This window comes from Spea bombifrons, chromosome 12, assembly GCF_027358695.1.
Source record: "Spea bombifrons isolate aSpeBom1 chromosome 12, aSpeBom1.2.pri, whole genome shotgun sequence".
NCBI lineage: Eukaryota > Metazoa > Chordata > Amphibia > Anura > Pelobatidae > Spea > Spea bombifrons.
In genome coordinates, this window is record NC_071098.1 from 19999221 (window position 1) to 20016775 (window position 17555).

Below are 17555 nucleotides of genomic sequence, written 5' to 3' on the forward strand. Positions count from 1 at the left end.
TTCTTTCATCTGCTTTTGTGATATCTTGTCTGGATCACTGCAACACACTATACCTAGGCCTCCCAGAAAAAGAACTTCATCGCTTACAGATGATCCAAAATGCAGTAGCCAGGCTATTAACAAATCAGCACCGCTTATGTCATATAACGCCTATTCTTCACTCTTTGCATTGGCTTCCTACTAAATGGAGAATCTATTTTAAGGTGGGCTTGTTGACATTTAAAGCCCTAAAGAATCAGGGCCCCTGTTACCTGAAAGAGTTAGTCACACTACATCTCAACTCGCCCTCTTCCATCTACACATCTTCTTCCTGTGTCCAGAGTGCGCAAAAAAACAGGCTCCAATGTATTCTGCCATTCAGCTCCTACACTCTGGAACTCTCTGCCACATTCAGTCAGGGAAGCTCCATGTTTAGATAATTAAAAAAAAAGACAAAACTCATCTTTTCTCCCAAGCATTCAGCTAATTCACTTTTATCCACATTAATGTCCAATTATGTAACTATATTAAGTTACTAGATATTGTGGAATCTTAGGATGTGCAGAGAAAGGTTAAATGTTTTCTGCATTCTGGTGATAAAAGTCTGATGCTCTGGGAGGTAGTATTCTTCTGTAGAAGAACATGATATATATGGCAGTGGGTAGAGGGGACCATAAGTGTAGACTCAGGGTCAATTTCAGGGCACAAGATGTCTGCTTAATATTACTGAAAACCCACCCATGTCATAAATATTAATGTTCTAAGCTTTGCCTTTTATGGTAAAAAGCAGAGTTATTCTAATTGTGCCAACCTTTTGTCACGTTTTGCCCAGGCTGCGGAGCTGCATATCTGTCCTGCTGTAGTTTCTCTGCTTTGCTTTGATCCATTCCTGGATTTCGTTTTGCTTTGTTCTATTTTCCATTCCTTGCTTCTGCTCCGGCTCTTTGCTTCAGCTCTGCTTCCTTTATTAGGTGTGCCCCACCTGTGTGTTCTGTTTGTCTCAGTCTGCAGTCTTCAGTCTAAGGTATGTCTCAGTGCTGTGTGTTTGGTTTACATGTGTGGTTTGTTTTGTATCTTTGTCAGCAGGGATTAGCGTTAGGTCCCACCGTCATTGGAGTACTTTGGCGTAGTGGTGGGCTAAGCATACTATGGCCATATCATGTGACGAAATCTCCAATAGTTATCTTGTAGTCCTAGGCTAGTTTCTGTATTCATGTTTGTCTGTCTTTTATGTACCTTTGCCCTTCTTCCTTGAATCATCTGAGGATTCCGGTTCCTCTCTCCTCTCCCCATGTCCCAGTTAAGATTTCCTATCCTTGCTTAAAGGAAGAAGCGTCCGAGGGTTCCGGCTCCTCGCTCCTTCCCCTGTGTTCCTTGCCTTCTTCCCTGTCCTTTGTTGTGCCCTGTACCATGTATGTCTTGTCAGGTTATGTTTATTCCTTGTCTTGTGCCTGTTTATACTTTACGCTATTCATGTCATGTTTCTAGCCACTTCTCGTGTATATCTCATATCATGTTTCTTGCCTGGTCTCCCTTTCCCTTGCTTGTTATGTGTCTGCTACATTAACCTTTGCCTAGCTTCAATTCTCCCAGCCTGCAGCATCCTGCATGTGATTGTGATATGCTTCATGCCTGCTCCAGGGTGCCTGCAGGATTAGTTTTGTTCTGGACTACATCTGCTGCCATATCTGGGCGCTGGTGTTTGGCTGCTCTATCCTAGGTGCTCAACTCCTGGGCGAGTGTGGTCACCCTGCAACCAGGCCCTGCCCCAGACTCCACTGCTGCATCGTGACTCCTGCAAACTACATCGGGCGCGCTGGGTCCTTCCAGTCACCAGCTTGGACCCAGTCCGTGACACATGGCCTCAGGTAAATGGCCAGGAGTTCGCGGAGTGGAGTTTGCAGCATCTGCCCTTCCAGTGGGCCTCCGTACCCGTCTGCCCTTCCAGTGGGCCTCCGTACCCGTCTGCCCTTCCAGTGGGCCTCCGTACCCGTCTGCCCTTCCAGTGGGCCTCCGTACCCGTCTGCCCTTCCAGTGGGCCTCCGTACCCGTCTGCCCTTCCAGTGGGCCTCCGTACCCGCTTGCCTGAGCCTGTGCCTGTTCCTGCCTGAGCCTGTGCCTGTTCCTGCCTGAGCCTGAGCCTGTTCCTGCCTGAGCCTGAGCCTGTTCCTGCCTGAGCCTGAGCCTGTTCCTGCCTGAGCCTGAGCCTGTTCCTGCCTGAGCCTGAGCCTGTTCCTGCCTGAGCCTGTTCCTGCCTGAGCCTGTTCCTGCCTGAGCCTGTTCCTGCCTGAGCCTGTTCCTGCCTGAGCCTGTTCCTGCCTGAGCCTGTGCCTGTTCCTGCCTGAGCCTGTTCCTGCCTGAGCCTGTTCCTGCCTGAGCCTGTGCCTGTTCCTGCCTGAGCCTGTGCCTGTTCCTGCCTGAGCCTGTGCCTGTTCCTGCCTGAGCTTGTTCCTGCCTGAGCCTGTGCCTGTTCCTGCCTGAGCCAGTACGCATGCATGATACACTACCTGAGCTTAAGCCGGTATCCGTGCATGAACCAGTACGCGTGCCTGGTCCGGTGGTACTCCGTTCTCGTCCGCCCTTCCAGTGGGCCTCCGTTCTCGTCCGCCCTCCCAGTGGGCCTCCTTTCCCGTACCTGTGCCTGAGCCGGTAGGCATGCATGATCCACTACCTGAGCTTATGCCGGTACCCGTGCATGAACCAGTACACGTGCCTGGCCCGGTGGTACTCCGTTCTCGTCCGCCCTTCCGGTGGGCTTCCTATCATGTTCCAGTACCTGCCTTGTTCCAGTACCTGCCTTGTTCCAGTACCTGCCATGTTCCTGAGTTGCGGCCAGCGCCCCAGTAAGTGGACTCCTAAGTTGAGTACCCTGTAAGTGGGCAACCTGCCGTGTACCCTGAAAGAGGGTTTCCTGAGTTGCGGCCAGCGCCCCAGTAAGTGGACTCCTAAGTCGAGTACCCTGTAAGTGGGCAACCTGCCGTGTACCCTGAAAGAGGGTTTCCTGAGTTGCGGCCAGCGCCCCACTGTGGACTCCCAGGATGAGTGCCTGCATCCAGGCTACCCTGGTAGAGTACCCTGCAAGTGGGCAACCTGCTGTGTGCCCTGCAAGTGGGCAACCTGTTGTCTGAACCTGAACCTGTGCCTGTCGTCTGCCTGAACCGTGCCTGAACCCGTGCCTGACCCTGAACCTGTACCAGTCGTGTCTGCCCAGCAAGTGGGTTCCTGCCGTGTCTGCCCTGTCAAGTGGCTATCCACTTTACCTTCGTCTGGAACTACAGTCAGCTAGAGTCAATTTCCTCATTCCTGTACAGACATTCTGATTCCTGTTTTTGGAGGAGATTGGTCTACTAGCGGCAGTGCTGGTCATCGAAGGACTCCTACGTTTTTCAGTCTCCGTATGCTGGTTCCTGGGTTGACTTGTTTCTTCAGTTTTCCGTTTGAGAGCGGGTCTTCCTTCTGTTGATGTTTCTGTTCGCGTCCAGAGGCCGCTCTTTCGGACGGGGATTGTGTCACGTTCTGCCCAGGCTGCGGAGCTGCATATCTGTCCTGCTGTAGTTTCTCTGCTTTGCTTTGATCCATTCCTGGATTTCGTTTTGCTTTGTTCTATTTTCCATTCCTTGCTTCTGCTCCGGCTCTTTGCTTCAGCTCTGCTTCCTTTATTAGGTGTGCCCCACCTGTGTGTTCTGTTTGTCTCAGTCTGCAGTCTTCAGTCTAAGGTATGTCTCAGTGCTGTGTGTTTGGTTTACATGTGTGGTTTGTTTTGTATCTTTGTCAGCAGGGATTAGCGTTAGGTCCCACCATCATTGGAGTACTTTGGCGTAGTGGTGGGCTAAGCATACTATGGCCATATCATGTGACGAAATCTCCAATAGTTATCTTGTAGTCCTAGGCTAGTTTCTGTATTCATGTTTGTCTGTCTCTTATGTACCTTTGCCCTTCTTCCTTGAATCATCTGAGGATTCCGGTTCCTCTCTCCTCTCCCCATGTCCCAGTTAAGATTTCCTATCCTTGCTTAAAGGAAGAAGCGTCCGAGGGTTCTGGCTCCTCACTCCTTCCCCTGTGTTCCTTGCCTTCTTCCCTGTCCTTTGTTGTGCCCTGTACCATGTATGTCTTGTCAGGTTATGTTTATTCCTTGTCTTGTGCCTGTTTATACTTTACGCTATTCATGTCATGTTTCTAGCCACTTCTCGTGTATCTCATATCATGTTTCTTGCCTGGTCTCCCTTTCCCTTGGTTGTTATGTGTCTGCTACATTAACCTTTGCCTAGCTTCAATTCTCCCAGCCTGCAGCATCCTGCACGTGATTCAGTGATATGCTTCATGCCTGCTCCAGGGTGCCTGCAGGATTAGTTTTGTTCTGGACTACATCTGCTGCCATATCTGGGCGCTGGTGTTTGGCTGCTCTACCCTAGGTGCTCAACTCCTGCGCGAGTGTGGTCACCCTGCAACCAGGCCCTGCCCCAGACTCCACTGCTGCATCGTGACTCCTGCAAACTACATCGGGCGCGCTGGGTCCTTCCAGTCACCAGCTTGGACCCAGTCCGTGACACCTTTAGTAGGAGTGTACTTATTTTCTTTTGTGATCAAAGTATATATATTGTGTGAAATTGTCAAATCTGCCTGCTTTTGTGCAGATCTCCCTGCAGCTGCTTGTATCCGGAATAAACTTTTATACATTCAAAGAAGTCTGTCGGTCATCACAACGTTTGATTTCCACACCAATACGTTATATCCCTGTGAAGCGCTTTGAGTCCCACTGGGAGAAAAGCGCTCTAAAAATGCCTGTTGTTTGGCGTAGAATTTCACAACTGAATTAGGAAGGGAAGGCCAAAACACCTGAGCTCCCCACCTAGGGGGTAATTTTACATGCACTAGATAACATAACTGTTCTATTGTTTGAGCATAATAGCTTGCAATGGTTGCAAATAAAGTTTTTTTTTTTTTTTTTTTTTTTCTTTGGGACTACATCTGAAGCCACAGACATTAGACCGAACAGAGAGCTGTGTGAGCTATATTTATAGTCTGAAAGTACTAAGCCCTAAAAACCTCTATATGGTGTCTGGATTCAAACTTTATGAACCACCTAAGGTTCTTTAACAGATCTGTTAAAGATCTGTGGAAGTGTCTGCAATCAGACAGTTGTACAAATAAGGGATGGACATCACCCCTGGTGTCTCGAGCTGCCTTTACTACCTCAAATGCTTTTTGAATAAATCTGGGAAAGATGAAAGGCAGGACTGCAGAGACAAAAACTGAAGACTCCAGGGTCATCTGGAATCACAATTCTCAACAAACAGAAAAGTGGAAGAAAGAATTGGACATGTATATACTGTATGTGTCCTGCAGAACTAAAGTTGTCTGAAGAAAAGGCCTAACGGACAATTGGCATCAGCACTGAGCATATTTGGAAGGGTGAAAAGTATGGCTAAGGTGTTTGTTTTGCTGTTTGCATGACTTGGAAGCTCTTGTTGTGGATATTATCTCTGCAGGAACGAAGGACTTTTTTCTAGCATGTGTCATGGATCTATTGCATATTCTTAGTTTTTTTCAGTCTGTAGATCCAATCTATAACCAAACAGTGTTAAAACTTCAAATGAAATAGGAACACAGCTTGCACTTAGCTGTAGAGTCAGTTTCAACCAAAGAACATGTTGAGCCACAGCAGAAAGGGTAGATGCCATAGCTGACAAACACAGGGACTAAATATATGCACCAAACATGCAATCTGCAGCCAAATGAATATTATAGAGGGATTTTAGTAGATGATCCCTAGATGTACCAGGTGTAATGGCAGATTTCAGCTGACTCAGAGTGACATGGTCACACAGGTGGTGATAGCTACATATTACTGTAGTACATAGGATCTTTAAGGCTGGCACAACCCTCAGTAGGTATAGTAGATCTATGGAATAGAGTAGCAACATGGAAATCTACTCTAGGAGGCTCCCCCAGCCTATCTAAGTAGGAAAACAAGCCTTAGGTCTTCTGGAAATTATCAATTTCTAATTAACAGGTTTTTATTCCCTCAATCATACCCATGTTCATATCTCTCATAATCTCCTTTCTGATGATATCATGCACAGAAAGACACAATAGAAAACAGTTCATGAGGTTAACTAAACTAGATTCTCTAATTTCCCTAACTAGATTTTCCAAATTTCCAATAGAAGAAATGCACTTTTCTCCTGAGGTTCAAATGACAAAAGGGACTCAAGAGACTCATAGTATCAAGTATTATTATATGTAAAAGAAGACAAGTTGTTATGACTTCAGCTATGACATAAACTGTACAACTGAAATAGGACCATCACTGATCAATTCATCAAGTAGACAATAGGAACATAACTTTTTGGATACATGTGGGTGATCTCTGGGAGTTACTATAGCTCTCTTGGTGAACCCGTTACATGCCCTAACAGGGAAAAAATCCTTCTTGGATCAAATTGCTAATACTACTGTCCTTTTAACAGTTGTAGCCTTTTATGTTATGCTTAACCAGAAAAGCATTAAGATATTTCTTAAAAATATCCAGAGTTAGATAATACAACATCTTTAGGCAGATAATTTCATATTCTTATTGTTCTTACTGTGAACAACCCTTTCCTATTCTGATGCTGAATTCTCCTTTCCTCAAGTGTCAACTGATGACCCGTGTCTTTTGTAGAGACCTTTTGGTGAACAGATCACTAGAGAGCTGTTTATATTGACCTTGTATATATTAGTGATGTCCAGTTCATGAACATATCGTTCTTTTGAACCCATTCTTTTCAATGAACCGGATGAATCAGTTCATTAGACTGAACAATTTATTTGAAACCGTTCAGTTTGTGAATCATTAACTGCACTGGTAATATGATCCTAGAGTGAGTCATCTGCACAGCACACAGACTCAGGTATCAGGTTACAGCTGAGCTCATCAGTTCACGGAATAGTTCAGAGCAACTATGAATCATTGGTTCACTGACTCAAAGAATTGTTCAGAGCAACTCTGATTCATCAGTTCACTGAATCGTTAAGAGCAACTCTGATTCATCAGTTCGCTGAATCGTTCAGAGCAACTCTGAGCTACCAGTTCATTGATTCAGACTTCAGAGAACATTTAAGTCATCAGTATACAGTACACTGACACAATTATACTTGTATAACTAAATACAGGATTAATCTTCACTGCCCCCAGGATTTACATTCCCCTTAGTTTGCAGCCCTTTACCTCTAACTGCACCTTAAGTTAACCTTACCATTAAATTAACCCTAAAAACCCCATTGACCGTAACTGTCCCTAAATTAACACCCACCTCCCCTAACTTTCAGCACCCCAAATATTAATCTTATACTTTCTGTGAGTTTAGTTACTGAGCAGTGTGGGCACATATTACATTGCTGTAGAAGGCATGAGGATTCATAGACTATAATAAAGAGGCGGGGCCAATCGTCAGTGTGACTGCAGGGAGTGACTGGGAAGCAGCAAAAGGAACTGATTCACTTTACTGATCCGAACTTCCCATCACTAGTATGTATTTGTACAATGTGATCAGATCCCCCCTTAGATGTCTCTTTTCAAGTGAAAACAAGTTCAATGTTTCTAGGCTTTCTCTAGCTCTATAACATCCTTCTTAAAAACTGGTGCCCAACATTGCACTGCATATTTAAGGTGGGGCCTCATCATTGCTTTATAAAGAGGTAAAATGATATTTTCACCTCGATATTTGTCAGTGTCTGCATACCGGACCCCAACAAAGTCACTCACCTGAGTACCCGCTATCTGCGAGTACCAGATCCACCATTGTGTCTCCAGTGGCTCCAGCGCTCCCAGCTAACGTGTACTGGACTACGCTACATTTGGTGAACTTGACCCTGTCTATGCTTCCTAAACTGGGGTTATCCTGCATACCGGACTCCTCCATCTCCCAAACCTTACCTTATTTAATACTCCTCTTTATGCATGTCAATACCTCACTGACTTTTGCAACCACTAACTGGCACTGCACTTTGTTGTCAAGCTTGAGAATTTACCATTAACAACAACTCTTTGCACGCTGTCACTAAGCCAACTTCTAATCCAAACACAGGCATTTTCTACAAGATCGATTTGTCCTAGCTTATGCAATAACCGCTGGTGTGTAACAGCGCCAAATGCTATTGCAAAATCTAGACCGACAACATCTACAGAAACACCCTGATCTATACACATTTACTCACAACATCATAGAACGCAATTAAATTGGTCTGACATGATCTGTCCTTCACAAAACCGTGCCGACTCCTACTGAGGATATCATTGTTTACAATATATTCCTGTATGCCAACTCTCAAACAATTTCCCCACCACAGATTTAACAGGCTCAGATTTGGATCCTTTTTTTAAAAATGGGAACCACATCAGTTGTATGCCAGTCCTTTGATACAATTCCCAACTGGAAAGATTTTTTGAAAATCAAAAACAATGGTCTGGCTATTTCTTAACTAACTTCCTGTAGTATCCATGTGTGTGTGTGTCCCATTTGGCCCTGGAGCTTTTTCTACCTTAAGCTTACTTAATTATTTAAAAACTTTAGCTTGAGTCAGCCATTCCCACAATTGATTTAAGGTTTCTGTAGTGCTGTTGTGCTGAATCAGCAGGTAATGGCTCTTCTTTGTTATATACAGAGGGGGAAAAAGGCATTTTGAATTGCTGCCTTTCTTGATCCTCACTAATTAACTCACCATCTCTAGATTTCAAAAGACCTACATTGTCACTCCTAAATTTTGTGGCATTAATGTACTTAAAAAATATTTTTGGATTTGTTTTGATCCCCTTGGCTATCATCTTTTCATTGTTAAATTTACAAACACAACTTCTGTCTAGGGGCGCTTGAAACTCACGATCTCAGTCACTCGGATAAAACAAATAACAGATACGAAAAAATATAGTGTGATAAGGTAAGACACTTTGGAACTTCAGGACAAAACGTCAGTGGTTGCACTCACAATATGCATAAAACTTTTAAGCCTTCAACAGCCAACTCCTTGGTGTGTGTGTCAATTCGTCAACCCCACGGACATGGAAGAAAAGAAATCTACCATAGGGTGATATCTTTCTAAACCAGTATATATGCAGTAATTGGATGCACTCACATTTAGATGGATATATCAAGCAAATTTGATATGTTGTCCAGGAGTTGTCGTGGTCTTTGGTGAAGTTCCTGATGTGAATCCTGTGGATCCCAAGTTCCTCTGAGTCAGTGTCAGTGCAAAAGTGCAAATGCTTATGTGAATCACATACCTATTAATGTGTATTGTTAAAAAGTGGTATGTGTTCAAAAATTCATGAAGAAATTATTTTATGTGCCATGATCTAATACAAGGAGTAAATAAATAAATAAATAAAGATATCACCCTATGGTAGATTTATTTTCTTCCATGTCCGTGGGGTTGACGAATTGACACACACCAAGGAGTTGGCTGTTGAAGGCTTAAAAGGTTTATGCATATTGTGAGTGGAACCATTGAAGTTTTGTCCTGAAGTTCCAAAGTGTCTTACCGTATCACACTATATTTTTTCGTATCTGTTATTTGTTTTATCCGAGTGATTGAGATCGTGAGTTTCAAGCGCCCCTAGACAGAAGTCGTGTTTATACCCTTTTTCAACATTCCGTGGATAGTGTTTGTAGGGTTGCTGCTGTAAACCCGATCAAAGGAAAGGTAAGTATTTTCTTTCTCACATTCTATTCATTCTTTTTGACACTGGGTTTCATTCCTTTCACTTTCTACACATTGTTAAATTTAGCCAGTCTAATAGCCCTTTTGCAAGCTCGGTTGGCATCTTTATACTTGACATATGATGCCACTGAGCCCTCTGACGTATACAGTTTAAATGCCAATTTCTTTTTTTGCATTACTTGACACTTTTATTCATCCACATTGGTTTTAGTTTCTTTCTTGTGGATTTACTTCCTAATGGAACATGTTTAGAAATATATTTTTGAAGTTTAAATATACTTCACTTGTCTTTTGTATCTCTTTAGACACAGAGGTCATCCCAATTAATTATCTGCAAGCATGTACTTAACTTGTTGATATTTGCTTTTTTAAAGTTAAATGTCTTGGTAACACTTACAGCAGCTTTTTACTATTAATTTCAAACTGCACCATATTATGATCACTACTTCCCAATTGCGCTCATACTTGAATATTTGAAAACAGCTCCACATTGTCAGTTAATAGTAGATACAAACAGAGCCGTAGCTAGCTCCTTTTGCATCAAGGCAAGAATGGAAAATTGTGCCCCCAGCTATTTTTTTTTACAGAGGTTATTTTATTTACACTGCCCTTACACACTGCCTTTATACACACCTGCCCATTAACTCAAGATTGTAAGCTTGTAAGCAGGGCTCTCCACCTAATGTATCGGTTTGTCTTAGTCTGTCAATTCTCGTCTTTTCATACCCCTTGAATATATGTATTGTATTAAGCGCTGTGTAAACTGTTGGCGCTATATAAATAAAAGATAATAATAATAATATACACATACACTGCCCTTACACACGACTGCCCATAAACACACATTTACACATACACTGCTCTAACACACTGCCTTTACACATAGCTGTCCATTAACACGCATATACATATACACTGTCCTTGCACAACCTTTACACACACATATACACACACACCAGCTTACAAACATACAAATACCTACACTGCTCTTACACACACACTGCCCTTACACATAACTGCCTTTACACACACCTGCCCATTAACACGCATATACACATACACTGCCCTTACACACACCTGCCCATACACACACGTGCCAATAAGCACACATATACACATACACTGCCCTTACACAAGCCTGTCCATACACACATGTGCCCATAAACACATACACTGCCCTCACACTCTCCTGCCTTTACACACACTCACTCACACACACACACACACACACACACCAGCTTACAAACACACAAATACCTACACTGCTCTTACACACACCCTGCCCATATACACGCACACTGCCCATACAGGCACACTGCCCATACAGGCACACACCAGCTTACAAACACACACATATACACAGCCTTTATAATATTTTCTCCTTATCTCTTACTTTTATCATCTTCAATCATCTTCCATCATCCATTATCTTCTATCTTCCATTCTATCATGGGAGCACAAGGTCTGTCACTCCAGGCCTCTGCATTAGTGCATTTTTCCATGCGAGAATTGTTTGAAGATAAAGTGCTAATTTGAGAACTTGGTGATACAAATATTTTATATATTTATATATATATGGGTGCAGAAAGCAAAAGTAGATAGCTTTCTACACCCGTTAAAAGCCATGATGGTCCTGGCACGTCAATTGTCACTAACAGGATGTTTGTGCATGATGTGCCTGGACCGTCAATTGTCATCAAGGGGTTAATGTCCTTGCCCCCTCCATTACCTAATTTAAATACTCCTCCAACCTTCCGGTCATCCTATCCCCTAACACAGCAGACCCTCTTACATTCAGGTGCATCCATCACTACTATAAAGACTACACCTAAGTGTAAAAACAGCCCAGTGTTCTAAAAACCCAAAGCCCTCCTTCTTACACCAAGTCTTCAGCCCCACATTGACCTCCCTGATCTCCCGCTGTCTTTCTGCAGTTACGCATGGCACAGGTAATATTTCTCAGTGTTCCAATTCCAATACTACTGAGCTTTTAACAGACAAATCTCCACACAGGTGAACTGACCCCTCCCTTAATTAATTAAATGGTGAATATCAAGTCAATATATCGTATTTGCCCGAATATAAGACAAGGTTTTTTCTCAGCAAATAGAGGTCTGACTATAAGACTAAGATCCCCCACACCGCTGCAGGGGACCTGGATCCTCCTCTGTGGCAGCGAGTGAACATCTGTGCGATGTGCACAGACAACCTCCACTGCTGCCATGACCTTCCAGTGCTCCGCCAGAGAAGCCCCAGTGGAAGTTCCGGGTAGCTGCGGAGGTTGTCTGCGTGCATTGCAGTGGCATAGAGGGGGGTTTAAGGCATATCTGGAGGGCATAAGGCATATCTTGGGGGCAAAGTGGCAAATCTGGGGCAGATGTGCATAACTGGGGGCAGGTTGGCAAATAAAAACAAATGCATTTTTTTATTTCATAGTTTTTATTAAATATGAAAAAATAGTTTACATGTGAATTAATATTTACTAGTTAAACTTTTTTCCTATAGGGTAGTCTTATATTCAGGCTTTTTCTTTTTTTCTAAATTAATATTCACATTTTGAGGGGTTGTCTTATAATCAGGGTCGTCTTATAATCAAGCAAATATGGTACTACTAAAGTCAAAGCAGTAGGTTTCCAATTCCTGAGTGCTCCAATTCCTATTGCAGACTTTAATTGCAGAGCCCTTTGAGCCTCCTGTATACCAATGTTAAAAGGTAAAATTGCCTGTTATATAGTGATAGGGCATTACTACAGATTAGGTTTCTGTTCCATGCATATATCATCACAGTGCAACCTAAAAATATAAATATATAGGCTAGTAATGGGTAAATGGTTCGGGAAGGTGATGTTGGTCTGTATACCAACTTTACCTTCCCTTTTGAATGTAATATACAAGCAGCAACCACATACATTACATTAATGATTGGATCATTTTTAATAAGCCTCATGACTTTACCTGCCCCCCCAGGCCAGAAGGTGCCAGCTCTCCCTTGTCTGCAAGCCTAGTTGCAACATCTGCAATCACCGCTCTTCTTGCAATGGCTACCACACATGGGTCTACTGTTACCTCTGCTATAGAAGACACAGCCTTTACTGAACTACAAGTTTACCTTCCAGTAAAGTTTTAGGTTGATATGTGTATAATGAAATCTAGAATGCTCTTCGTGTGTCCTGTTAATGCTACCCTGGAAACACAATTTTCTCCTGCTTCTGTTGCTTATTCACAGTTAGAGCTTGTGCAAGTAAGACTGGCTTGAGGACATTTGATCCATGAGAAGAAAGCCTGAAGACAAAAGCTACGGTTCTGTCTCTGCTGTAGCACCAAAACACTAAGGGGCGCTCTTGTAAACCGGTTCCAAGATGTAAAAAAATAAAAAGAAAACTATGATGGTGTAGAAGTAGACACAAATGATCCTATGGTGAATATATATGCGGGTGAATTTGAATTACATAGTATTCAACTAGATTCTGTCTTGCCTGCTCCATCTAACTACTTGTTTGGTCATGCTTTGGTATCCTCTCAGCTCGTCTGTTGGTGTTCCTGTCTCCTGATTTACATAGTTACATCGTTAACGAACATGCAAAAGACTCAACTCCATCAAGGTAAATCTTTCCAAGGTAGTCCTATCTATGTATATTTTGTCTCCTTGCTTCTTGATACTCTAGTTCTGACCCAGCCTGCCCCTAAGATGCCCTGCCTTTGCAGCTGTTGCACATGAGTTTCAGTTTACCCATAGAAGTTGCTTACAAAAATACCTTTTAGTGGACCTGATAATACGATTAACTGTAGTGTATCATTTCAGACCCTTGAAAAGGAATTCAGATGTAATATGCAATTTGATGGGAAAATATATATATGAAGCTATAAATTAAGTTTCAGATCTGACTAAACAAGAACTCCCGGCGCAAAGTGTGTGTGTGTAGAGCGTACATACAAGAACCACAAAAACAAAACAACAATGAATAGCTGCCAAATGTGTAACTGTCCTGTCTTTGTTTAGTTCTTCTGGTAACCCTGGACAGAGAGCTACTATATGCTGTTTGCCTTGACCCTTAACACTAAGGAAGCATGGATGGTGCTGAAGGCACTGAGCTGAATCAAGCTTAAAACGGCATCCCATGTAAATACATCTTGTTTTATAAATGTATATGTGAAATCTGATGAGTGTGTGATGAGTACTGATCTCAGTCTCTAATAATCTGTTTATACTGCAATATATTTTTCTTTATATTGACATTTTAGTTTCAAATAAAATTAGTGCTTACTCTAGGCTTTATGATGGATATCAAATCCCTTTGCAGAGCAGCTTCATAGAGAAAACCGTAATGCTGTGTTGATTCAAATGCTATACCGTACATTCCAATGATATTAGGATGAGCTGAGAGAGAAAGAGCAATACAGTATTCATATAGGAAGTGGTGCTGTTTTGTGCTTGTCTTTGGAAGGAGTTTTAATGCCATGGGTGTCCCTTAAAAATAATGATAAAAAGACATTTGTGAGAATAACAGAAACAAGCTTGTATTACCAACATGTAAGATGTTCATGTTACAAAATTCCATTAATCCTTTTGAAAGTTACACATTATTTGTTAAGTTTACCTTTCTGTCGATGGATAACTAGTGTCACTTGCCCATATTTTCCCTTTCCAAGTTCTTTAACGACTTTATAGTGATCAGCTATCTCCATTCTGATTAGGCTCTGGGCAGTAAGTTGAATCATTTCCTCGAGATTTCTGGCTGCCTCTGAACCACCACTCATATTCATGTTTTATTAATCCTAGCAGAAAATTAAAAAAAACTTAATAAATAACACTTAATAAATACTACTTTTGCAAATGTAACAAACTGTAAAATAATTCATAACAGTTTCTTGTTTTTCCAACAACACATTTAGCATTGAAACATAGACTGTGTCGGCAGATAAAAACCATTCAGCCCATCCAGTCTGTCCAACTTTAGAATACTTTCCTTAGTCCCTGGCCTTATGTTATAGCTAGGATAGCCTTATGCCTATCCCATGCATGCTTTAACTCCCTACTGTACTAACAACCCCAGCTGGAAGGCTATTTCATTCCTCTACTACTCTCTCTGTAAAGACATATTATGACTATGTCCTATTTATTTGGTAGTTTTTCTTATTTTAAATATACTATCCTCCTTTAATCATGTTGATTCCCTTTATGTAATTAAACATTTCTATCATATCCCCTCTTTCACCAGGGGAGGGATGGCAGCCTAAGGCCTGGGGGGGCAAGTCTAGTCAAGTGGCCCGTTGCGCCACCCAATCAGCACACCATCCATGCCCATCTTTTCCTGATTTTCTAACGCATATTGATGTAATGTGAAGGGACTGGGAGTAAAATAATTTATGTTTAATACATTAAAAAAACAGCTAATCTTTATAACAAAAAAAAATTTAAATATGGAAAAATTGGACCCTAGGCATTTTCTTGGGCCCCTGCCACACTGACCATTGATTAGTCAGTACAGTCTTCCCTCCTCCTGACCCTACTGTGACATTGAGAGATCCTCTCCCCTGTAATCATCCCCAGAGTCCCTTTGTCCCTCATTCACTAAGCCACACCTCTCTTTTACTTACTCCCTGTAGTTCAGGTATAGATCAAATAAACAACACATGTAAACAGCACGTGCATGTATAGATCAACTGAAGAAGAAATACCTGTATTTGCATGGATACATAAATAATGTATGGAAACATGGCATAGCAGATTCAGATCAACAGAATAACACACAAACCCAGCTTTGCAGGTACAGATCAACTGGAAATCACATAACAACTAAGGATTAAAGGTATAGATAAAACCCCCTAAATTACAGGCATAGATCACGGGATGCACACCCCCAAAGCCAGCCCTGGTGTCCACACTGCCCACATAGAACCCGACCAGCACCAAGATAACATTAACAAATTACAGTCCAGAGTGAGCCAACTTTGTCCCCAAACAGCCCAGCGTGAGCCAATTTTGTCCACAAACAGCCTGCCCTGACACCAATAAAGGCTCTGCAACACCGACACCCAAACACACACACCAGGACAGGCTCTGCCACACTGACACCCAAAAACACACACCAGGACAGGCTCTGCCACGCAGACAGCCAAACACACAGACACCAGGACAGGCTCTGCCACACCAATATCCAAACACACACACACACCAGGACATGCTCTGCCACACCGACACCCAAAAACACACACACCAGGACATGCTCTGCTACACGGACAGCCAAACACACAGACAGCAGGACGGGCTCTGCCACACCGATATCCAAACACACACACACCAGGACAAGCTCTGCCACACCTACACCCACATCCAAAATGCTTTCCACACTGGTTTGCTATTTGTTTGTTTTTCCCCCTTGTGTATTGATGCCCCAGCCAACCATTTGAATATGGCTCCGCTTGCGCCTATTACTCCAACTATTTTTTTTATTTTTTAATACTTATGTTTTTGCTGCCATCCTTCACTGCTGCTGTCCTCCAACGTGCTCTTTTAGCTGTCCCATCTCATTAACGATGTGACGTGCCGCTCAAAGGGGGGCGGAGTCACACGGAACAGGACACTGGGCGGCACTGTGTAGGCATGCTGGCCAGCCCACTGCGGATGCTGCGGGCATTAAAGACGGCCCTGGCGTGGCTGAATCGGCCACTTAAATGGGCAGCTGCGCGGCCGTTTCATGTAGATTCAGGGCGGCCTGTGGGGCAATTGCCCCCCCGTCCCAGCCCGCCCCTGTCTGTCACGTCTGTCACATACAATATGTATGTATATTTAACCTTTCTTGGTTGGTTTTATCCTGCAATCCATGAACCAGTTTAGTAACCCACCTACAGTTGTGTGAAAACGAAGTATGCCCTCTTTGAATTATATGGTTTTACATATCAGGACATAATAATAATAATTACCTTTCCCTTAGCAGGTCTAAAAATTAGGTAAATACAACCTCACATGAACAACAATACATGACATATTACACTATGTCATGATGTAAAAAAAAACCTAAAAAGTACACATTATGATTCAGTAGTTTAGCAGCAATGACGTATTGATCTTGATTTATTTATTATTTTAGTCACCCTATCAAAAATCAATAAGATTAGTTTGGCATGATCTCCCTATAAATGTTCAACAATCCTATTCTTTAACATAGTTTACATTAATTTCCCCACTACCTTTCTTGTGAATGGCACAACATTCACTAATGTCCAATCTTCTACTACTCCTGTTAATACTGATTGGTTGAATACATTCATTAATAATTTTCCTAGTAGACCACAAAGCTCTTTTAATAACTTTGGGTGTATCCCATCAGGCCCCATCAATTTATTTGTCTTCCTCTATAATCTCACATGTATCAAATGATTCATTAGTCTTTTTTCCTAACTGATGTCCCTTTCCTTCATTTTCACCTGTAAAAACCAAACAAAAATATTAATTGAGCTAGACCGATATCATCTTCTACATATCTTCCGCTAGGGCTTCTATGATGGAGCACATGACCTTCCGGTGTTCAGTCATGGAAGCGCTGAGTAGCAGCGGAGGTTGTATACGTGCAAGTCTCGGGGTGCACTGGTGAGTCTGTGGGGCAGAGTGGCATATAGGGGGTATAAGGCATTTCTGAGGGACAGAGTAGCATATAGGGGTATAAGGCATATCGGGGGGGGGCAGAGTAGCATATCAGGGAGGCAGAGTGGCATATTGGGGGTATAAGGCATATCTGGAAGGGGGTTAAGTTATGGGGAGGGAGAGAGGGGTAGATTATATTGAAATATATTGAAATGAATAAAGAGTGAGATTGAGTGAGAGAATACATGAATTAGTGTGTGGATGAATTGTCTGAATGAGGAAGAGTATGAAT

At 42.6% G+C, this 17555-nt stretch overlaps 1 protein-coding gene across 1 annotated transcript in view; it reads right to left on the reverse strand.

Moving 5' to 3' along the window:
• LOC128469655 (serine/threonine-protein kinase SBK2-like) overlaps positions 1–17555 on the reverse strand; it is a 58750-nt gene that overhangs the window by 16969 nt on the left and 24226 nt on the right. Inside the window, exons 2-3 of the mRNA XM_053451475.1 lie at positions 14277–14454; positions 13944–14146 (exon numbers count right to left, since the gene is read on the reverse strand). Of these exons, the coding sequence (XP_053307450.1) occupies positions 13944–14146; positions 14277–14442 (369 nt within the window). The 5' untranslated portion in view covers positions 14443–14454. The remainder of the gene's footprint in view (positions 1–13943; positions 14147–14276; positions 14455–17555) is intronic.